This window comes from Microtus oregoni, unplaced genomic scaffold (genome assembly GCF_018167655.1).
Source record: "Microtus oregoni isolate MIOR12 unplaced genomic scaffold, Mior012 000092F_000, whole genome shotgun sequence".
NCBI classification, from domain to species: domain Eukaryota; kingdom Metazoa; phylum Chordata; class Mammalia; order Rodentia; family Cricetidae; genus Microtus; species Microtus oregoni.
In genome coordinates, this window is record NW_024544601.1 from 1,735,870 (window position 1) to 1,759,929 (window position 24,060).

At 39.6% G+C, this 24,060-nt stretch overlaps 1 protein-coding gene across 4 annotated transcripts in view; it reads right to left on the reverse strand.

Annotated features, from left to right (window-relative positions):
- LOC121442567 (X-linked retinitis pigmentosa GTPase regulator-like) overlaps positions 1-24,060 on the reverse strand; it is a 47,254-nt gene that overhangs the window by 14,703 nt on the left and 8,491 nt on the right. For 2 of the 4 annotated variants that reach the window (XM_041644149.1, XM_041644151.1), the window contains exons 7-13: positions 23,188-23,346; positions 20,810-20,965; positions 18,039-18,163; positions 15,644-15,823; positions 14,436-14,589; positions 9,659-9,756; positions 3,353-3,418 (exon numbers count right to left, since the gene is read on the reverse strand). In XM_041644149.1, coding sequence (XP_041500083.1) covers positions 3,353-3,418; positions 9,659-9,756; positions 14,436-14,589; positions 15,644-15,823; positions 18,039-18,163; positions 20,810-20,965; positions 23,188-23,346 — 938 coding nt within the window. Of the gene's footprint in view, positions 1-1,074; positions 1,936-3,352; positions 3,419-9,658; positions 9,757-14,435; positions 14,590-15,643; positions 15,824-18,038; positions 18,164-20,809; positions 20,966-23,187; positions 23,347-24,060 lie in introns of all 4 variants that reach the window. The other 2 variants (XM_041644152.1, XM_041644150.1) reach the window with 2 other exon arrangements.

Genomic DNA, 24,060 nt, shown 5'->3' on the forward strand with positions numbered 1-24,060 from the left:
TTCCCCACCATATGCTTCTGCTTCCTCATTGTCATCACCATACATCTCATTTTGTTCTCTTTCTCCCCCCTCTTCCTCTCCTCCTTCTTGTCCCTCTTCTTCCTCATCTCCTTCCTCTGCATCCTCTCCTTCCTCCTCTTCTAGTTCCTCTTCCTCCCCCTCCTCCCCTTCCCCCTCTTCCTCTCCTTCCCCTTCCCCCTCTTCCTCTCCTTCCCCTTCTTCCTCCTCATCCTCCTTTCCTTCTCCCTCTTCTTCCCCTTCTTCCTCCTCTTCCTCTCCTTGCCCTTCCTCCCCTCCTCCTTCCTCCTCTCCTTTATCATCTCCTTCCCCCTCGTCCCCTTCTTCCTCCTCTTCTTCTTCCTCTTCCTCCTCTCCTTCCCCCTCTTCCTCTCCTTCTTGCCCTTCCTCCTCTACTATCTCCTCTCCTTTCCCCTCTTCCTCCCCTTCTCCCTCCCCTTCTCCTTCCTCTTCTTCCCCCTCTTCGTCTCCTCCCTCTTCTTCCACTCCTTTAACTTCCCTTTCTCTTTCTTTCTCTTTCCTATCTCCTTCCTTATTGTTTCCCTCCCATTCCTCCTCCCCACTTTGCTCCTCTGATGTGTCTTCTCCTCCCTCTTCCTCGTTCCTCCCCTCTTCTGGTTCTTGTTCCCCTTCTTCCTCCTCTTCCTCATCTTCATTTCCTATACCCTGTAGTTCTTTTTCTTTCATCTCTTGGTTTCTTTGCACTTGGCTTCCTTCATCCCTTTCCATCTTCTCTCTTCCCTCAGCCCCCTTTCCCCCTCCTTCCTCCTCTTCTAAGTCTTTCTCTTCCATAACCAAGATGTGTCTTTCTCCCTTCCTCTTTCTTGTCTTCCTGTCTAGTTTGTCCTGCACCCTTTGCCACTGTTCTGCTCCTAAACTATCCTTCTCACAGATTTGATCCCTTTCCCCCTCAGCTCCATCCTCTACCTCTCCCCCTGACTCTCCCTCACTTTCAGCCTCAGCTCCATCCTCTACCTCTCCCCCTGACTCTCCCTCCCTTTCCCCCTCAGCTCCATCCTCTACCTCTCCCCCTGACTCTCTCTCCCTTTCACTCACCTCTTTTTCTGTACTGACATCTGGCGGGGGTTCTGTTTTCTCCTCCTTTCCTTCTCCTTCCAATTCCACATTTTTCTCTTGTACCTGAACATTTTGCTCCACTACTGCATTTCCTTCTGGATCCTCCAGTCCTTCCTGCTCCTCTGGTATCCCTGACAAGTGGTCATACTTAAGATCGTATTTTGCAGTGTACAAGCCTGCTTTGGATTCGCTCTCACTCTCTTGTTCAGCACATTTCCTGGTGTACCATAGGCAGTGCTCAGTTTCCACTTCATCATCATCTTTCTCGTCACTACTAGCTTCTACTGGCTCAGGCTGCTCCAACACCTCAGCACTGCCTGGCTGACTTTCTCTTTCGCATTCAATGTAACTGTCTGGTTCTTCTACCACTTCTGTTTCACTGTCAAAGAACAAATTCTGCTCACTGCTCTTCATTTCCTGAGCAGTATCTTTACTCTCTTCGCTCTCAGAATTCATGTCTTTGTCTTGTAAGTCATTGAAAAATGGATCTGATTTTGCACGCTCTTCCCCATCTATGATATCATTCACATCTGTTATCTCCATCACCTCAATTTTCTTCTCAGGAGCTAGTTCTTCAGTATTTTTCTGTTCTATTTCCTCTTTTTGTAAACCCTTCTCAGCAGTGCTGACCTGAGGCCCTGCCTGGTCTAGGCCATTACCTACTTCCTCATCTGAAAATGCTGCCATAATCTCGGCTGGTCGTATCATGAAGATCCCTTTTGCTAGATATTGTTTGTATACTGTCTCCTTTTTTATTTTTGATATCTCTTCATATTCATAACTATCATCATTTTCAGTACAAGGTGTACTTTCCATCGCTTCCTCTGTAAAGTCTTGATTCTGTAAAGTTTTTGAAGTAACCATCAAACTATTATTAATTGGCAAAGGCATCAAAGTTATATAAATCACTGTACAGATTTTACATTTGTATCCATAACAGCTAGGGAAGGCTCACATTCCAACTTTATAAATTATTAGATTAAATAAATTAATAAAACATGAGTTATAAATTAACAAGCTAATAGAAACAGTATAACAAATACAATCATTTTTACTCACTCAAGTTGTCCTGACAGAGCCTAACATAAAAGCAGCATGTGAAATATGGGGTGCACATCCGTTTAAAGAGAAGGGGTTCCCATTGCTACTGTTTCTAGGTCTGCTCTTTAGAAAGTTTTGAAATCTGAATCCTAAGAGAGACAGTCCCAACTGCCAGAACTTATTTCTAATTGCATGTGCCTTTCTTTTCCCAACAACCCAGAAAACTTCAAGCCTAGCATCTAAGACACTGGAAGGAGAGACACAGGAAAAATGGCGGCTTGAGGCAGAGTAAGTCACTGAGGTAGTGGGCACTCATGCTCTGCCAGCTGTGTCAAGAGACCAGCTCCCCATGTTCAAAGATACGCTGTCACTCACTGTGTCTCACACTTCTAGAGCGCTACCTATATGTTTTTATAATTCAGCAAGATCTTCCTGCATTTTATAAGATCTGGTTTTAAGAATTTTAACCTAATAATATAGCAAAGGCAGTAGAAACATTAAATGATTTCCAAAGCCAAACCTCAAAGTGAATTGCTTTATTTTAGTAACTTCCAAATACCTCATATTTTTATTTCATTGGTCCCTAAAATCAGGAGAAGCAAAAATAATGAATTTATCATTTATCTAGGGCTGTGGAAATCACATGCTGTTTTTTACTCCTGACATTGTTACAAACTAAAGTGCCTCCTTTTCACTCATCTACAGCTGCTTACTAATTTCCAACTTTTATTTAAATCATGCTTTATGCTAATCCTTCCTTAATAATGTCCAATCTAAATATTGTAAAATGATTATCAAACACTTTACACTAAAAACAACTCACAAAACTTTAAAGCTAGAAAGATGTAAACATTCTCCAGCAAAGTCTCATAGTGACTCATGCAGTAGCCAAATTAAGGGCTACAGTCGATAAATAGCAGCCTCTTCCCTCAAGTTCCAGCTATGATGACTGACTATTACTTGGCCGAAAAGAATTGTCATAATTTAGGGGAATAAGTGGATGAGCAATTCTAGCAATGAAATTCTATGAGAAAATATATACCAATAAAAGAAAGCAAACAGAAGTCATCTACATTAGATTCCTGTCTTTGAAATTTTACTACAAGTGAATGATTACCTTTTTGTCCTCTTTACAAAAAACAATTTCAAAGAAAGATAAAACTGTTCTTACCTAACACAATAATAGCAGTAATAATAATAACTCTATGTGTTATACCTTTTGTTTTTGAATTGGTGAAAATTTTAATGATGTCTCACTGGAACTCAGGTCCATCACATGTGTCTGAAATAAATAAAATATATGTTCTAGATAAAATGGAAAAATTATATATGAATGTGAAGAAACTCAGACATTATTACAATCTATTTACAACTGCCAACTAATGATGTCAAGACAAAAAAGCTGCTGAGAACTCAATAAGCCTGATACTCAAGATTGCTCAAAGCAATCCAATATCTTTCAGCTTCTCTATATTAGAAGCAAAATAGGAGCCCTTCCTACTTGTTTAGGTGGATGGAGTGTCAGAATGTGATACTGGAGTGGCCTTCTTAGAGATGGCTGGAGCATGGGAACAGAGCTGCGAGGAAAGAGGTGTCCCAAGACCAGTCACATGGCAGTTGGGGTGGGGTGCGGGAGAATTGTCTGTATTCTGTCAATCATGTTTTAATTAAACGCTGATTGGCTAGGCAGGAAGTATAGGTGGGAAAACCAGACAGGAAGTAGAAATGATGCAATGAGAACAGGAGAATTCTGGGAAGGAGGAAGTTGATTCCTCCCGACTCCTGCTCAGACTCCGAAGAAGCAAGATGTGAGCTGCCCTGCTGAGAAAGGTACCAAACCATGTGGCTAGAATAATGGGTTAATATCAGTCATAAGAACTAATAAGAAGCCTGAGCTGATGGGCCAATCAGTTTTATGGAGATCTCTGTGTGATTTTCTTTGGGGCTGAACAGCTGTGGGAACCGAGCAGGACATAAACCCCAACAAGCAGGCCCCGTTCATGTTACAGGAACGTGTGCATTAAAGGTTGGCAAGAATGAGAGACATAATGCCTCAGGGAGCACCGCTAGTGCAGAATTTTGTAGTCAGGCTTTACAGAAATCCTGGCATGAGCTAAAAGATTTCTTAATTTAGCCTTTGTGGGCCTAGATTTAAAAAAGATAAAATCATTTATTTATTCAACAAAATACTATGTCTCATTACATTTCTGTACGTGCAGTGTGTATTTCAGCCACACTTCCTACTCTGCCACCCCTTCTCACCCCATTGTCCCTGCCCCCCTACACAGTTCTCCTTCTGTTTTCATGTCAGAATTTTTATTTCCAGTCAAGATTACACACATGAGAGACAAAATGTGCTATCTGTGTGTTTGAATCCATAAGCTTCTATTTGGTTTCCTTTGTGCTGTGGCACTGATCCACCCACCAAACAGCTTCAGGACCATAAGAAATTACGTTGTGGGCTACAGAAGACACAGTCTAGATAAGACAAGAGACCTCAAATCACACGGGAAACTTGTTCTGGAGTATTTATCTGGGTTTCCAAGATTACTATCAGGGTGTTGCAACGGGGGAGCCATCCTGCAGTGGGTCTTACTATCTAAACTTAACTGCTCTAAGAACTGAAGGTTCCTATCTTCCTATCTTTGCAGCCATATTGCACAGCCTCCTAATTGAAGCATTCTATCTTGAAGGGAAGCTCACTAAGACTTAGGAAGTAGACAAATCACAAATGTCAAGAAGTCACAGAAACAGGTAAGCTTTATTCACAAAGTCCCTCCTTCCAGGTTATATAATCAGTAAGGACTACTGGTGAGAGGAGACTCTCTGATCAGCTGAGTTGCCTTCAAGGTATACAGGGGGTTCCAAGGAGGTATGTTTTGGGCAGCATCACACATACTAGGACAGGATTTTCAGTGATAAGACCTTAGAGTCATCTATGCACTTGTAAGTAGCCTGCAATGAACCATTGGTTTATCAAGTTGGACTTTGGTGGTATTGTTAATTTGGTCTGTTGTTAGTTTTGTGTATAGGATGGATACATGTTTGTTTATGTGCCCCAAACAAAAGCTGCACAATAGTTTCCAGGCAATATTGCATGAGTTTGGTAGGTAGCAGCCTAGAGACAGGTTGGCCTGGAAGAAGAAATTCTGCACAGTGGGAAATTAGAATGCAATGCTGAGTGGAAAGGAATGTGTTTTTCTTGACAGGAGCCTCAGGAATCCAACTTTCAGAAACTAAAGCAAAGAATTGTGTAAGATTCTGCATGACAGTTGTGAGTGTGTGTGTGTGTATACAGAGAGAGTGGGCTTACCAGACTGTCATTGTGCACATCACGTCAAAACTTACAGATCACTGCCAGATATTCCACACAAACATTTTAGCAGGAAGTCCAATTGTAATTAAACTCAACACTACACAACAAACTGATATCTCAAATGTATACCAGAAGGAAGAGGTGCTAAATAGGAGTATCTCACATAATAGTGTAAGACGCATCCATTCCAACAAACATGCAAATCTCAACATAGAAACACACTATGAAGGCTGTGGCCTTTAGGCCATCGTAAATTCAAATTTAGGTGATGGGATTACAGAGTAAATTCTAAGACTGACCTGTTCCAGATTGAGACTGCAATCTCAAAGGCAATCAACAACAAACAAGCTATACAAGGAAACACTTGATTCCATTTAAAGGCAAATCAATTAGAATAAGAGATTTATTAAATTAAAGACTAGAGAGAATGGAATAATGATATATTTCAAATCATATAAAAAATAATTGCCAATCAAGAGTATCATACCTAGAATGCTGGTTAGTTTTATGTCAACTTGACACAAGCTAGGGTCATCAGAGACGACAGTCTCAATTGACAAAATGGCTCCAGAAGATTCAGCTGTAGGCAAGCCTGTAGGCATTTTTTTTTAATTAGTGATTAATGTGGAAGGGTTCAAGCATTGTGGGTGGGGCCACTGCTGGGCAGGTGGTCCTGGGTTCTATAAAAAAGCAGGCTGATCAAGCTATGAGGAGTAAGCCAGCTCCCCTCCATGACCTCTGCATCAGCTCCTGCCTCTTGGTTCCTGTGCTGTGTGAGTCCTTGCCCTCATTGCTTTTGATGAGAAACTGTTATTTGGAACTGAGTAAAATGTGAAATAAACCCTTTCTTCCAAAGTTGCTTTTGGTCATGGTATTTCATCACTACAATAGTAACTCTAAGACACCTAGCAAAGTTATCCTTCAAATTCAATGGAGAAATAAAGACCTTCCAAGATAAGTTTGCACTAATGTAAGCCATGACTAATAGACTAGAATCACAGAAGACAATTAAAGCAACCCTACACCTAGAGAGAAAGGAGACCAAACACAATCTTGAGAACACTGAAAAGAATACCTCTCGCTGTGAGACTAGTCATACAACTGAGAAGCAGCTAGCTGCCACTTCCAGGATGAGAGGAAGACATGCTAAAGCAAGAAGAAATAAACAGATTTTTGGAAAGAACTAAATCAGTAACATATATACACCTTTCAATAATAACTTGAATGTAAATGGGGTTAATTTACCAATCAAAAGACACCAGTTGGGTGACTGTATTTGAAAACAAAGAGCAATATACTTTAGGCAAAGAACTGCATCAAGAATACATACAGAGAACTGAAAGAGGTGGAAATTTATTTCAAAGTGGATGGACTCTAAACATAAGCAAAAGTAGCTATACTAATATCCACTGAAATATACAAAATATGCTGAAAGTCAGGATTAGAAACCAAGACTGTCACTACTTATTGATCAAGGAAACAATTCTTGAAAAATACATTAAAATACATATACATACATACATACACACATACATACATACATACATTCACCAAATACTGAGGTATTCGATTTTATGAAAAAATACAACTATAGGTGAAGGGAAAGATATGCTCCAGCACAATAATAGTAGTGACTTCAGTACTGCATTCTTATTCAAGAAAAAAAGCAACACAGTAATGTTACATATATTTCAACAGATGTAGAATGCACATTTCTTGACATCAAGCATATGGAACATATGTAAGACCATAAAGGAAATTATACAAAATTCAAACACATTTTCATTTCTAACATATTATCAGACTACATGGAATAAAAAGAAAATAATAGAAATCAATAGAAAAAAAAACTATAGCCATTACACAAACACATGGAAGTCAAATAATAGTTTTCAGTGACTATCAGACCACTGAAAAATTCAGAAGAGGTAAATTTAAATGGAGTACTACTCAGCAGTAAAAAAAACAATGACATCTTAAAATTTGCATGCAAATGGAGGGAACTAGAAAAAAAAACCATCCTGAGTGAGGTAACAACTCAGATGAACAAGTGAACAAGGGATGTATTTACTCATAATTGGATACTAGCTGTAAAGCAAAGGATAACAAGCCTATAGTCCATGACCCTAGAGAAGCTAAGTAACAAGGTCAGCCCTAAGAGAAACATATATAGATCCCCCTGGGAAGGGGAAATAGACAAGATCTCCTGAGAAAATTGGGTGCATGGGGGTAGGGGGAGAAAGGAGTGCGGAAAGGGAGGAGGACCAGAGAAAGGGAGCAGGGAGGAGAACACGAGGGAATGGGATAGTTGAGATGAGTGAAGGACTGATATGAGAGCAAGGAAAGAGATACCTTGATTGAGGAAGCCATTATGGGGCTAGCAAAAAATCTGGCACTAGAAAAATTCTCAAGAATCCACAAGAATGATCCCAGCTAAGACCCTAAGCAATAGAGGAGAGGGTGCCTGAACTGGCCTTGCCCTGTAGTCAAATTGATGACTATCTAAAATGTCAACATAGAGCCTTCATCTAGCAACTGATGAAGCCTGGGGCAGAGATCCACACTGGAGCTCTGGGCTGGGCTCCCAACGTCCAGTGGAAGAGTGGGAGGAGTGAGAATATGAACAAAGAGGTCAAGACCATTATGGGGACACCCACTGAAACAGTTTACCTGAGCTAATGGGAGCTCACCAACTCTGGTGAGAAAGGGAAAGAACCAGCACAGGACCAAACTAGAGCCTCTGAATATGGGTGACAGCTGCATGGCTGGGGCAGACTGAAGGGCCACTGGCAGTGGCACCATGATTTATCCCTACTGCTTGTACTGGCTTTTTGGAACCCATTCTCTTTGGATGTATACCTTGCTCAGCCTAGATATAGTAGGGAGGGTGTTGGACCTTCCCCATCAATGTGCCTTACCCTCTCTGAGGAGTAGATGGGAGGGTAAGGTGGGGGAAAAGGTGGAGAAAATGGGAGGAGGGGAGAGTGGGAACTGGGATTGGTATGTAAAGTAAAAAAAGATATTTTGTTTTCTTTTTTTAAAAATAAAATAAATTAGCAAAATATATGAAAATGGAAACACAATATGCTAGAACCTGTGGGCTACAGAGAAAGCTGTACACAAAGGGATGTGGATAGCACTGAGTGAAGACGTAAACACACAAAACAGCCAGAGAGATCACAAAAACAACAATGTATCACAAGGCCCTAAAAAACAAGAACACAGCAAAACCCAAATCAGTAGAAGGAAAGAAATGATACACAATAAAGATCATATCAGAAATGAATTAAATGGAGATTAAAAGACCAGCATAAAAAGGCAATGAAACAAAGAGCTACATCATTGAAGCATAAATAAAATGGACAACACCTTAGCTAAACTAACCAAAGAGAAAAAAATCCAAATGCATAAAATAAGAGATAAAAATGGGACAATGTGGAAAAAAGGAATATTTAAAACTCTTAGTAGGAATATAAACTAGTATAGCCATGATGTACAGTGCAAAGGTTTCTCAAAAGCTAAAAATAGAGCTATTTATTATTTTAAAATAACTACTTATTATTAAATTACTAATTATTAAATATTACTAATATCAAAACTATTATTAAAAATAATCTAATTCTCCTACTAGTTTGGGGTTTATATGTGAAAGAAATGAAGTGAGCATACAAAAGAAATACCTGTAAAGACAGGAGGTGGTAGCACACGCCTTTGATCTCAGCACTCGGGAGGCAGAGGCAGGTGGATTTCTGTGAGTTCAAGGCCAGCCTGGTTTACAGAGTGAGTTCCAGACAGGCTCCAAAGCTACAGAAGAAACCTGTCTCGAAAACTAAAAAACCAAAAAAAAAAAAAAAAAAAAAAACCCAAAAAACCCCACCAAAACTGTATACACCCATGTTTAGTGCAATAAAAGTCATTAGTTAAATTATGGATTCTGTCAACAGATGAACAGATAAAGAAAAATACACATACACTCTCTCTCTGCCTTCGCCCCTCTCTGTCACACACACACACATAGACACACAGACACCCTAGTGTGTTTAATTCAGCCATAAAGAATAATCAACTCATGTCATTTTCAGGAAAATGGATGTAACTGTAGGACACATATTTTACACATAAAAGAATATACAAAGTATATACACTCAAGTTCATGGGGAACTAAAATTCACATAACTTATATCTAAATAGACCAAAAATAATTACCATATTTAAGATATCAGTAGTTTCACCAAGGTTTTCTGAATCCACTGCTGAAGAATTTTCTGTGTCTGTCTCTTTGTTCATTTTATCTTCAAAATAATCTGAATGAATAAAAGCAAAAAGTCAGACTTAGATCTAACAGAAATGTGAAAAGCAAATGAATAAATACATCGCTCTATAGTACATCATGGGGTATAACTGCACCCAAGGCCTTCTCATCTTGTGACTGGAGATGAACAGTAGTCACTCACAGTAGCAGCACATTTTCCAATCTCAAATATGTAGCAACAGCTTCATTCATAAGGACATGCAAACAGTAGTCCTTTGGAAGACCTTCTCAGGTGAGCCGTCTGTATCAAGCACTGCCGGCTAGCCTTCAGACAGTCCTCATGACCCCACTCCCCTGGTATTCTCACCTCACTGTAGCTCCCCTTGCATATGATATGGAGCTTGAGTTCTATGTGCACCATCATCTAAGTAAAGTGAGCATAACTGTGCCATGACTGGAGTTTCTTGGTCACACATGTGTGTTTTATTTCCATATTGTGAGCATTTCTTTGAAGAAGCCTATATGGCAAAGATGTGAAGTGTCCTGCTAATGATCACATGAATGAGCTAGGAGTCCACTCAAGCTTCCAGATAGTACCATCCCATACAAAAGTGCAAGTCCATGAAAGAGACTGAGCATGAAACACTCAGTCTAGCTGCTCTTGCATTCTTGATTCTCGGAAGATGTGTCAAACAACAAATATCTATGATTTTGACCTGCTAAATTTTGGTCATTTTTAAATGTAGTCATGAAAAACTAGTATAATCACTTAGAACTCAAAAACTGGTAATATCACAAAGCAGAAAATTCCAAATGAATTTGCTCTATTGGAACTTTTAGTTTTGTCTGTTACTGTGCCCTTTTTAATCTCCTGACCATATATTATGAAATTTCTATTAAAAATGTCAGTATACACTCATTACTTTGTTTTGAATCCTTTCAATTGATTGTAATTGAATGTTAATGAATTTAAATTGTTCATTTTACATGCCTTCCATATGAGACAATGTGCAGAGAAAACTAAAATATACTAATTATTTCTGTGTTTCAATTATCTATATTTAAGATATAAGGCTGGTGGTGTGTGTATGTTCATTAACAAACAGTAATGTAACTGTTTATGCTTAATGAACTCATACTCTAGAAGGGATGTAGAACATAGGATACTGGGTAAAGAAAAAAATCGCATATGAATATTGGGAATAAGAAAGATTTCACTTGCATGGTATATGCAAGGATGTGTAGAATTCTGAGAGGTAGGTGGAAGGGGAAGAAAATCAAGCCCAATACTAACAATGCAAAGAAGCAGAGAGAGACCTAAGAGAGCAGCTTATGTTGAAGATTTCCCACGTGTTCGAAGCATATACTTTAACCTATGTTGAGTTAATCCCACGACAATGAGAGGAAAGTAGCTTCATTGACTCTTCTGGTGCTCAGTTCCTGTCTCAGTTCTGTCTGACTCTGCAGTCCATGCTCTTTTCAGCAAGTTAAACTGAATCACTCAGTTTGAGCAATAGCAAGCACTGTAAGTTAATATCTGAGGCTGTGTTGTGAAAGTTTCAGATTGTAAGTAAGTACAGGGACTATACGGCTATCCTTAATATCTCAAACTTTCAGAAAAGATTTTATTTCTCTCTCTCTCTCTCTCTCTCTCTCTCTCTCTCTCTCTGTGTGTGTGTGTGTGTGTGTGTGTGTGTGTGTGTGTGTGTGTGTGTGTGTGTGTGCATGCACACACACGTGGGCAAAGGCTAGAAAAGAGTATCTGGTTCCACAAAGCTAGAGTCATAGGTGGTTGTGAGCTGTCCAACATGGATGTTGGGACCTCAACTCAGGTCTCTTCAAGAGCAAGTACTCTTAGCTGCTGAGTTTCCTCTCCAGCCACCAACCTCTGACATTTTGGCATAAAAGCGGCCACTCACAATACATGAAGGACCCAGAATAGATGGTTTCCATAAATTTCCACTTACAAAAGTAGGACACTAGCTAGATTTGGCTCATGGGCCTAACCTAGATGAATACTATAAGGAAATATTATTAGAAGACGAAGTTAGAACAACAGGCGGGACTCATATGGGAGATTTTATACTTATTTTTATAAAAATGAGGAATCCTTCACAGGACAAATAGGTAGGCATTATACTGTACTTTAAAAATAATGTGGAAACTGTCACAAAAGTATAGATTAGAGAACCAGAGAACGTAGGTTTGGAAAAGATCAGTTTTTTTTGTCTCAGGTTCGATTGAGAAAATGTATGTCACAAGACATGATCTACTTTCTGTTACCACACCTCTCTCTCTCTCTCTCTCCCTCTCTCTCTCTATCCATCAATGTATCCATATACATTTGTATCCAACTTCTCATTTTTCTGTTACACCGTACTGTGTCTTCCCTGCTATCGAGGACTGTTCTGTATCCCAGCCTCCCCTGTGCTGCCGTGCTCTCCTGGACTACTGGCTCACCTCCATTGGCTTACATGTGGGATTCCGTTGTGTCCCACACTGGTCTCACAATCCCTCCAGCAGCCAGCCCAGTTCTTTGGGCCTCATAACCAAACAGACAAAATAATGATCTAGAGAGCTTAGCTCCTCTTTACTTCCCCATTCTCCTTTCATGCCTCAACTCTAAGCACTCTGGCTTCTGCCCAGATCTTGCCCTAGAGCTTCTCAGGTTGATGTTGCTGGTGTTCTCCATGATGCCAAATGTACTGGGAACTCTTTTGTGCATTCAAATTACTACTCTCTCAGATACTAATTTCCTGAATCCATTGTTCCTAACTAAAGTTGGTCCTTTCTCCTTTACCTTCTAAGTGACAGTCTGACTTCCCTGCAATCCATAGTAACCAGAAATGTGATTATCTTAAAAGGTCAACTGGACTGGAACACATCAAGTAAAAATACCATTAGACTGAAGAAAACTATTCAATCCTAATAAGTATCTTCTAATCTATGAAATGAAGAATATTTTTTCTTATCGTTTCTTTTTCCAACAACATACTCACCTGAATTCCCACCCCCATCTTCTAATCACACTGGTTCCCTTTTCTAAGGCATTACCTCCAAATCTTTGTCTGGGATGCATATATTCTGACTCTTTGAATTACTTTACTTTTAAATTAAATTTACTTATAAAAAGTTTAAACTTTAGACGAAATTCTTATTGACTCTAGCTACAAAATTATAGAGTTACATATCACTCGGCACTGAAATCTCCTGAAGTGTGAAATAACTTTCCTACTCTATCAACCTTTCTCTCTCTCTCTCTCAACACACTCTGTTGCACAATCTGCTACTATTTTCAACATTTGAAATTTTTTTGAAATTTTTATTTTTGAGAATCTCAAACATGTATGCAGTGAAATATGATCATCTCGATCCAATACATGGCCCTCTAATCCTTTCCATGCTCCCTCTCAACTTGGTAACTTTTTTATGTTTAAGGCTAAACTGACGGTGATGCATATTTCAAAGTACGCCCTATGAGAGGTGCATGCGACGAGCTCATTACTGATGTCCTGCTTATCATGCCTTTTCCATGGCCTGCTCTTGCCAGGGTCTCTGGCTCTTTATTAGTTCAATCATTTGCCTAGATTCCTCAAAGATATAAAAGTCATCTCTGCCATGCTTTATCCCCAACCCCTAGGTTTCATTTTCAATATTATTGGTGTGTATGCGTGTGTGTGTGCGTGTGCGCGCGTGTGTATGATATGTGTATATGGGTAATGCATCATATGGCATGTGTGTGAGGTCAGAAGACAAGCCGTGGAGTCAGTTCTCTCCTTCCACCTATATGTGACAGCCAGAAACGAGCCCCAGTTACCAGGCCTTCACAGCAAAGGCGTTTAACCTCTGGGCCATCTCATCTGCTTTTGCTTCCTATTTTAGTCCCCAAACTACTGTTTTTCTGATCCTTTGGTCATGAGCTCATATTCAGGTATACATTAGTAGTAATGGACTCATTCTCCTAAGAAACCCTAATATCTCCAAATAAAGTTATATAGAAGAGGTGCAGAATAGTTAGTCGGCCATTTCTCTTTTAACCTTGATGTGGGTTCAAGAGATCAAACTCAGGTTCTCACTCATACCTAGCAATGGTCTTGATCTTCTGTGTCATCTTGCCAGACTTTTAATTCAGTATTATTAAACACATTTCAAACATAAAGAACCCGGGGCATTGAAAAATTAAGATGGCCCCAGAGTTTAGAAGTAGCAGACCTAGCATGTGATTTAGATGAGCTGAACTACATAATTGCACGCTGAAGCACATGAGCACAGCGGTGCATGGCAGAGCAGCACAGACTTCCTTCCATTGACACCCTGTCCACTGCAGTCGCCAGATGAATGTAGGAAGGTCACATCTTCTCTTTGAGCCTTGCTTTTCTTAGCCATAAAATAAAGACTATTTTCCCACCAAGGTTATGGAATTTGCAGGCCTAGAATGATTTTTTTGTGTACTTCCCACTGCTCCATAGAGTTGCTGCTACGATGAATGGTGTATGGAGTATATAGATTTCCGCTCCAACTAGAAATGCCACACTCTAACTAGAGGGAAGATAATATAGCAAACTGTAAAAAACAGGTGCTTCATTTCTTTCTAGTTCTGGGAATGAATCTCAGGGCCTTACCCACACTGAACAAGTATTCTGATTATCCCACCGACCTATGTCCTGGCCCAGAAGCATGAACATGAGAGGAGTGCCAGTCCCATTTCCACTGAGAGCAGACCAAGCTTACCTGAGTCTAGTGGCTCTATCGAGTCCGAGGGGCTTTGCTCTGAGAAGTTCAAAGACAAGCGGAAAGGGATTGAACTGGGGGAAAAGAAACCAGCAGAAGTTCCCTCTAAGGGAGGCAGTGCTCCCACCAGTGAAGCAGAACATGGCGGTCTCTCCTTTAAAGAAAGGTTAAACAAACTGTCAGATGATCTTACATATAACAGCTGCATACACTTTCCTGTAGTTACTGAAGATATTGAAGAGAAAAAGCCTTCAAGTCTGCCAATGTTCTACAACATGCACATAAGCATTCCCAAGGCCTCAAAAGCCTTGTGCTTCTGTCTTTGTATCGTCGGTCCTCTAAACTGTCTCTATCAAAGTCTATAAGTCTATTTTTTATGTTAGGGAGTGTGTTTGTGTTTCAGCTGTCTACCCTGAGAAACAAAAAGTTGTTCATAAGAAACAACTATTACCACAGGCTGATGGGACAGTCTTCATTATTCCATATATATTGTTTCATAATAAAATACAGATATAACTTCAAAAGGAATACATCTTAGAACTTAAAATAATTTTCAAAGCTTTTAAGTATTTAAATATTTTCATTTTAAAGAGCTGTGACTTATGTAGCAATTTTAAAGCATAGAAGAAAGTCTCTAAACATAATTAGTAGGAAACATTTTGTCTCCAAGTGAAGGACTCATTTCTTTGTTGCCCATATTTCATTGTTTACAGACTATAACCTTCCATTGTTTAGGAGGTTTAACAAAAAGAAGGCAGCATTATGTTAATATTATGTGCCCCATGTCTTCTGTATAATAGAACACTATCTCTTATACTAATACTGTGGTGTATATTCCTAAAGCTGTATTACACGGATAAAAATGTTGTTATCACAGTATTACCAAAGAGAAGCATGTAACAAATAGTCATCATATATCAACATACAGTTGAAGGAAAGATCAAGGGACCACTTACTTTGAGCTAAGAAAGATCTATATGAAATGTGCTGTGTGTTTGATAATGATCTATAAACAAAGGTTATTCATGATCATTTGAATTTTCCCATTTGTATTCTTTAATATCAACTCCGAACTTATGTCATAAGTTTAAAAGCCTTTATCTCTGATCATTTTCATCTTAAAAGACCCTCCCTTAAAAAGAGAATTGTTGCTATTTTATTTGCAGTGGTTGACAGCACTTATCACAAACACTAGACCACAACTGTACCCGCTCTCTTCGCCGCAGACGTGCTGATAAAGATCTACTCAGTGGAGTTCCTGGGGTCAGGTCAGTGGACATAGAACCTGTACTTAGGTAAGGTTCATACACTTCTTCAAATTCCGATTCATCTATTGCACCAAGTCGTGGGGTGGCAAAAACAAGCATGTGACATCCACCACAGGCAATCTGCAAGTGCAAATCCACAGAAAAATTGATCAATGCTAACATCAAACACAAATGGGCTAACAGTTATCAGATCAGCAACAAGACATTTACTTAGAAGCACACCTCTGAGATGGTCTCGCTCATGGCTTCTTTCTACAGATAGGTACAAGTACGCAGATACATATATATGTGTATATATGTATACATGTACAGATGAATTTACATGAATTAAACATAATTCTTTAAACAGACTGAAAATTAAAGCCAATCTATTCCAACATTTACTTTCAACTTAATATAATCTAGAGAAAATGTCCTTGTCACAGTATGCTTCTCATTAAAACTTAGAAAATGTTATGTTTTGATCTTTAAACAACATTAAAAACTTCACAAAACATCTAGAGAATAACAGGTATGTAAATTACTCAAGAAAAACTAGTCTCTGACCATTATAATGATAAATGTACAAAATCTGCACAGGATTCTATCATGGAAGGTAGGGGCAGCCACTAGGTACCCTGCTCTCAGGAACTATTGGCAGTTTACTACTACTGACAGAGAAGGGGACATTGTCTTTAGCGGTGTGGCCAGTAGTGTACTGGCCATGGTCTAGCAAATAGCCTCTCATCATGTAAGCAATCCTAAATTCAGTCAACCGAAACAAGAGCAAAAGGCGTGAGAGTAAGAGACATGCTGGCTGAAAAGAAGAAAGCATTGAGGGAGAAGGAAAAGGATGAGTAATGAGGAGATGAGCGCAATCATAACACACACACATATGAAATTGTCAAAAATAAAAAAGATGTTGTCTCCAAATCTTTTCCTTTCAAAGAACACTTTCTAAATTAAAGGCTTACAAGTCTTCAGAGGAAAATACAAGCACTCCGAACAAAATAATAAAAAATAAACACACTAAGGAGTTTGAAGTTGTAAATGTTCTTCACAAAAATGTTAACAAAACCCCTATGCTAAGGACTGCAGTGAGAGAGAACTGAGTCCTCGGGCTGCTGATCCAATGCCAGGGGCCGCCCTAGAACATGTGCATGTGGGCAACAATGAACACAGGAGGGGCTATGTATGTACTTGTTTCTATGTGTATGTAAAAATGGATAAAGATGAGGATGTGGATTTGGGAGAGAGGAGGCATGGGAAGTATAGAGAAGTAATTTTTTTTAATTACAGAAATTAGCAAATCTATCTCTGTTATAATCCTAAATACAAATAGTCTTAACTCACCAATGAAAGCCATTGAAAAAAGACCCTATACTATGTCAAAATCCCCTGAAAAAAGCAACCTGGGGGTTTCTGTTAGCTTTCAGTTGCAGGTTGAAGCCCATCATAATAAGAGTCGCAGTGGCAGAACTTGAGGGAGGTAATCACATCAGGTCCACAGCCAGGAGCGGACAAACACATGTATGCATGCTAGTTAGTGCTCAGCTTGCTCTCTCCTGCGCACAGTCCAAGGCCCAGTCTGCAAAATGATGCTGCCAACATTCAGCATGGATTTTCAGACTTCAATAAACCTAATTAAGGAAATTCCTCACGGGCACACCCACAGGCCAACTCAATCTAGACAATCCCTGATTAAGGCCCCTCCCCAGGTGATTCTAGAATGTGTCAAGTTGGCAACTAAAACCATCACAATTATCAAATTAATAAAAGAAGGATTCCACAGTATGGAACACAATGCCTTTGGGGAAGCAACATGAGCACTACCAAGTAAGCAGCATTTCCCTGTCCACAGTTTAGCTGCTGAACATACTAGAAACAATACAACAGGAAGACTGACTGATTAGGAGGTGGCACTGAAAAGATAAATTCTTATCTGAGTGCTCAGCCAATAAATCATTTGCAACAGTGTTTACGTATTATCCGGTCTCTTCTTGTGCAGGGCTTGAGAGTGCCCAACCTCCCCCAGGTCTGCTGCATTTGCCCTGTTAGCCGTGTGAGCAAGGCATTCTACTGGGTGCTTGCTACGAGACACAAACTTACAGGCATGGCGCTCCAGCTTTGCAAGAGAAGTAAACAGGAAGCAGAAAAAGCAGTATTTGTACAAAAACGTTCTTGAAGGAGCAAAACTGGAAACATCTAACGTTTGCCTCTTACATAACTGGTTATGGTCATTATTAGATATATCTATGAAATGCTCATACAGATGTAAAAAGGTGTTTTTATGAAATAACAAAAGTTTCAAATCTAGAAATATGAAACTATGCAAGAGGAAACGTGAAACTCTTACCAGTTGAACTGTAAATTTCAAAAAATTACAGCACAGTGTAGGAAAGAACTGGTTAGTAAAATTTTCCATCCCGAGTCCTAATTTTCCATGTCGGCCGTCGCCAAAAGTATACATGAGGCCTACATCTAAAATGCAAACAAAATCAAAGTTACTCGAGTTCCATTTGTACAGATCTAATTGTAGACTCATATCTTCACTTCTACTGCAATTAGGCTTTTCATAGAATTCTGAATTGAATTGACTCTGGTCTACTGGCCTGCGCAAAGTACAGTGTTTGGTGGTTCTCTATATAAGAGCAGGCAGTGGAAATGAGAACGGAACACTAAAGCTTCGTGGTTAAAGGCGTATGTGTCTGTTATGCATTGTAGTCTATTTAGGACCATCACTGGCCTCTGTCTACTACATGCCAGTAGAATAATCCCTTTCTGAAGCAGTGAGAATGAAAAATGTCTCCAGATATCATCTGTCTCTCCAAGGGGTGTAAATTTGTCACTGGTGGAGAACTAAATACTTAGAATACAGTCATCTCTTTTATTAATTTGGCTCCTGGGGTGTGGGACACTGCCAAACCAATGGCTGGAGTCAATAAAGCATTCCAACCAATCCCCATAGCGAGATCTGGGTTGTATCTTGATAGCACATGATGATGAGCGACCCTGCCACTTCTGACGCCCACCGTCACACACTGACACTGCAGTTGCATTTAACTGCTGAGCTTCTTTGCAAGCCCCTCTTCCACACCCTGCACTTAAAGGATGTGTGGGGAGTGCCACAGAAGCAGAGGCCAATCAGGGCACAGACAAGCGGACATTCCCTCTAGTCAGGGCATTAAAGAAGGCTTTCAAAGTCAATCCTAAAAGATAGAATTTAGCTTCAAGAAGGAAATAAATGACCCTCCAGGCAGAATCAGCAGTACAGGGGAAAGCTGGTACAAGAACAGGCCAGGCAAAAGACCAAAAAGTAATCAGCAAGCCGAATATGGAGAGCTCGGACAGATCGGAATCTAAAGCAGGAAGGCAAGACCACTACGGAGGATGAAATCTGTTTAGATTGTACATTTTAAATTCTATTTGAAGAACAGCAAGCTTTTTAAGTGAATGGCTTTAGGCTGGGAAATGATTAGCTTATATCTCGGGTTTCTGACTAAAGAAGACAAAGCAGCTGCACACTGACAGAATCTCCTGACTGGAGACTGACTTAAAGTAATAGAAGAGAATTCAGGAAGATGCTAAGTTACTGTTTTAATTTACAAAAGTGAGCAAATTCCTTTAATGTGTGCTTTTCCAAGATGATTTTCTTTTGCCTGAGAAAGTAACCCTTATCTCATTTGCTTGACTGAACTTCCAAGCTCAAAGAACATTTAGAAATATGAGCTATTGATAGGGAACTAGCAAGATCTTAAGAAAACCCAATATATGTCATTGTACTAGATAAACTAGAGAGAGAAAAAAATCTGTAAAACTTGTTCCTTGGGGAGGATAGATGAGCAAAAAGTCAAGCAAACTTAATATTCAGTTATTAGTGGCATAACTTTTCATCACATAGAAAAAGTACTATGCAAACAACTGAACGATCTATAATGAGGTTCACGATTCATAAAGGTATATTCACCATCAAGGACAATTTAGGTTGATGAAAATGGCACTATGAACAGAGAAGCTAGCATTAGGGCAGCATAGTACGGGACACATATCAACAGCTCCTATGGGACATAGTGTTGTTACATGCTACGCAAAGGAGAACATCAGTACTTGATGATGGACAGGTCGTTTTTCTCGAAGGGTTCTGTGGGAAAGATGGAACTATTTGTGGTAGTAGCTCACGTTTTCTAAGTTCTACTTCTCTAAACAGACACTATTGCATGAGCTCTGCTCTTTTTGGAGCTGTTTTGGATAGAAGGAAGGAAAACATAAATACAAGAATCTGAATTATTCAAACATACTAGAATTATTTCTGACTTTTACATGTTTTACTTTGTTTTTAGATGAAACATTTTGTTACAAAGCATGTAAGTTTTCAAATACATAAATTCCCTACAGTGAATGCCTAAGTCACTTCAAGGGATAATTTTATTGAGTCTTACATTATCAAAAGCATCTAATTTATAAGACTAAAAAGTAAACAGGCTAACAGAACATCTCCTTGCTTAGTGCAGAAAGCAACAAAAAGATGAATTTGCTCAGTGGTTTTTGTGGTGGCCTTCAAGGAAAGGAAGGAGTCAGTCAGTCCTGAAACGCCCTCTGGTGGTCATTGCAGCGCCTTTCTCTCTCAACTACTTTGCAAAGGGAAGGAAGGAGTAAGTAGTGAAACGCCCCCTGGTGGTAAAAGGGTCCTAAAATGTCCCTCAGCATGAGGACAGCTCTTCCATACTGAGTAGGAAAAGATGAGTTTTTCCTGTGTGATTTTTTTCTCTGGCTTGAGGAGAGTTTTGATACAAGTGGAAAAAGATTTTAATATCTTACTCTTCTCCAAAGATCTAATTTAAGATTTGAAACGTAAATCATTTTGTTCAAGGCCTCATAAGCCTAGGAACATGTGTTCACACTGAGTTATACCCAATCCCCACATTTGTTTTAATCAGAATTATTCTTTTACTTTTAAACTAAACTAATACAAAATAACTTTGTATTTAGAATATTAAATTCCATAAGATGTTAGATACATTTATCTCACATAACATTCATTTTATAATGAATAATACTCTCTATATATACATATATACATGTGTGTGTGTGTGTGTATATCCAGAAATCATAAAAATTATATCATACCAGTCATCAAAGCTGTATGATTTTCTCCACAGGAAATAAAACTTATTTTCTGATCCTTAATACGCTCAATGACTCTGGGTTCTGATGTTTCAAAAAGAAAAGTGCCAAGGCCCAGTTGGCCAAACTGTCCCAGTCCAAAGGCATACACAACTTTCTCTGGAAGGAAATGAACACATACATGAAAAGAGTTGCATGGAGATACATCATATCTGAAATAATTGCAATATTCAACTTTTAAAATGGACATGAATTGCCTGTGAAAGAGCTGTCAGAAAAACACTGACATGAAGTGCAAACTTTCAAAGACAAAAGAAGAAAAAAATTGGGTGTTACAAAGTAACTATCTGGGTATGATTTGTCATTTATGAATAACCATAAAAGGAGTTACTGCAATCATGAGGTAGGTTTAAAGATGTATAACTCAGAGAACTCCCTGACATGTATTTATAATTACCACATCATCTCAGAAACTCGCAAATGTTACTAAACAATTTCCATTCATTGCCACAATTAAAAAAAATTTCTACAAAGATATCCCCCTTTAAAAGTAGTTCAATAAAATTATTTTACAAAATACAAATTATGAACAGGAGGTACAGCACTTGCCTGGCATGCACAAGCCACAGAATCTCCCTGTAAAACACGGTAGCACACACACATACCTAATCCAGAATATAATTTTCAAAAGAATGAAAAATTATAGTAGATATGTTAATGTATTCATAAGCAAATTTTCTTTACAATACAGGAGGCCTCCCACTATATGATGATTTAGGTGACCTTTAGAGTCACCAAAGCTCCTTCAATAAATAATTCAGAAAATTTGAGATCATTTATCATCTAGAGATGGGAAGCTGAGAAGCATAAAACATGGCTGACTACAAAAGAGTTACTGTAGAAACAATGTGGCTGGTTTCTGTACTGAGAGACATGCTGGTGACATGGCTGTTCTGTGTACTGAGAGACACCCTGGTGACAACGTGGCTGGTTTGTGTAAACACTGGAGACAATGTGGCTGGTGGCTGTATTGAGAGACACACTGGTGACAACGTGGCTGGTTTGTGTAAACGCTGGAGACAATGTGGCTGGTCTGTGTACTGACAGATACCCTGGTGAAAATGTAGCTGGTCTCTGTACTGAGAGACACACTGGTGAAAATGTAGCTGGTCTGTGTACTGAGAGACACACTGGTGACAACATGGATGGTCTATGTACTGCATGTCAATGTGGCTGGTCTCTGTACTGAAAGAGATGCTGGTCACAATGTGGCTATACTAAGTGATATGCTGGTGACAATGTGGCTAGTGGCTATACTAAGTGACATGCTGGTGACAATGTGGCTGGTCTCTGTACTGAGAGATACTCTGGTGACAATGTTGCTCGTCTGTGTACTGAGAGACAAGTTGGTGACAATGTGGCTGGTCACTGTACTGAGTGACATGCTGGTCACATTACTGTCTTCTGTGGAGTCTTAGGAAGGAGAACAGGAATCCCTCTTTAAAGGCAGATATGAATTTTCTCATCCTTCACTGCAGCCAGGTAGCAAATTCCTCACATCATCTGATATTAACACCTTACCTAATAAATCCTAAAGAAATCCATCCAGGCAATTTTAAAAACATTTCAGAAAATGAAAAGAATTCATTTTCTGCAAAGAGTCTATTTAGCTCATCTGAGAATGAAGGGTACCAAGGAATACTTAACTATTGCTACAAATTTTACACTTTTCTCTGTAATAGAATGCCTGAAGGCTGGAGAGATGGCTCAGTGGTTAAGAGCACTGGCTGCTCTTCCAGAGGACCCGGGTTCGATTCCCAGAACCCACACTGCAGCTACCAGCCATCTGCAACTCTAGTTCCAGGTGATCCGACACCCTTACCCATAGTATATACAGGCAAGACACCAGTATACATTGCATAAATAAGTAAAGAAATCTTAAAAAGGCTTGAAATATAAATAAGATAGAGATGAAACTCCTTACAGAAACTATACTTGGAACAAGGGTATGAAGGCATATTGGTGCAATGGCAAGAGACTCCTATTTGAATATATCATACCATGTCTTAATTAGTAGATTACGTCGCACATTGCCTGTTTTAAGTACTAACTTTTCCCTCTCTGTTTTCTTCCTTTATCACATTTTCTCCTTAATTTTCCCATTCACTGCCTTGGAGACGAAATTACACAGACATTTGTGAGCTGATCAACTCAGGTGCTGGAATCCAAACTCAGGTCCTCATGACAGAAGAGCAAGTTCTCTTAACCACTAAGCCACCTCTCCAGCCCCAAGTATTCTTATCCTATCCCAATAAAAAGGACTGTGAGAGTGCCACTAGCTACTAGCGAGTGTAGAGAAGAAGTGCAGGCTCTACACATACCTGTGAGAACCACAGTGTGCCCTCCACCGCAGGCTACTTGGAGCACTTTCTCAGGAATCCCTAGCACTCGCTGGGGTGATCTGTGATTGATCAGCAGATGGTTGGGAAGACCCAACTTCCCATTCTCAGGTTCTCCAAACGTGTACAGTTCCCCGTCCGCTGTGAGAAGAAAAGGAGAAGGATTAATGGGGACATAAATGTAAACAGACTACTGGGCCTCTGCCACATGTTTTCATGCTCGCCAAAAGCCAGCAACCAAGTAAATCTGACCTTTCTTCAGGTGTGTTTCACTACAAGGTAAGGAAACAAAGCTGGATGGTTTTTCTCTCTCAGCTATTTTATCTCGTACCCTTCACAAAGAATTCACGACTAAAGAACTAAACCACCCCTTTAGCTTTTCCAGAAAATACAGCAAAAATTGTCTTACACAGTCTCTATACCTTTATGTCATGCATGTGTGTGCATATGCGTTCATGGTACCAGTGATTAAGTCTAGGGCCTCAAACATGCTAGTCAAGAGCCTGACTGTGGAGCTAAGGCCCAGTATTCTTTAGAAGTTTCATTTTTCCAGACTGGGTTTCATTAAGTTGACCAGGCTGGCCTTGAACTTAAAATCACAACCATCCTTCCACTGTTACCCGCAGAGCTGTCAAATGTAGATGTCAGCTCGAGACTTCCAAGCAGAGACTGCTAATGAACCCAGAAACTTTAGGCTGCAGATACTGACCACAGGACTAAGACCTCATCCTTCTCCATCTAATCTTTATCCTGGTTTTCACAAGAATACTCTTTGACTCACTTATTTGAAACAATAAAAAATAATTACCAGGACAGGAGGGCAGACCAAAGCATGGAAGCAAGTGATTCCAGGGG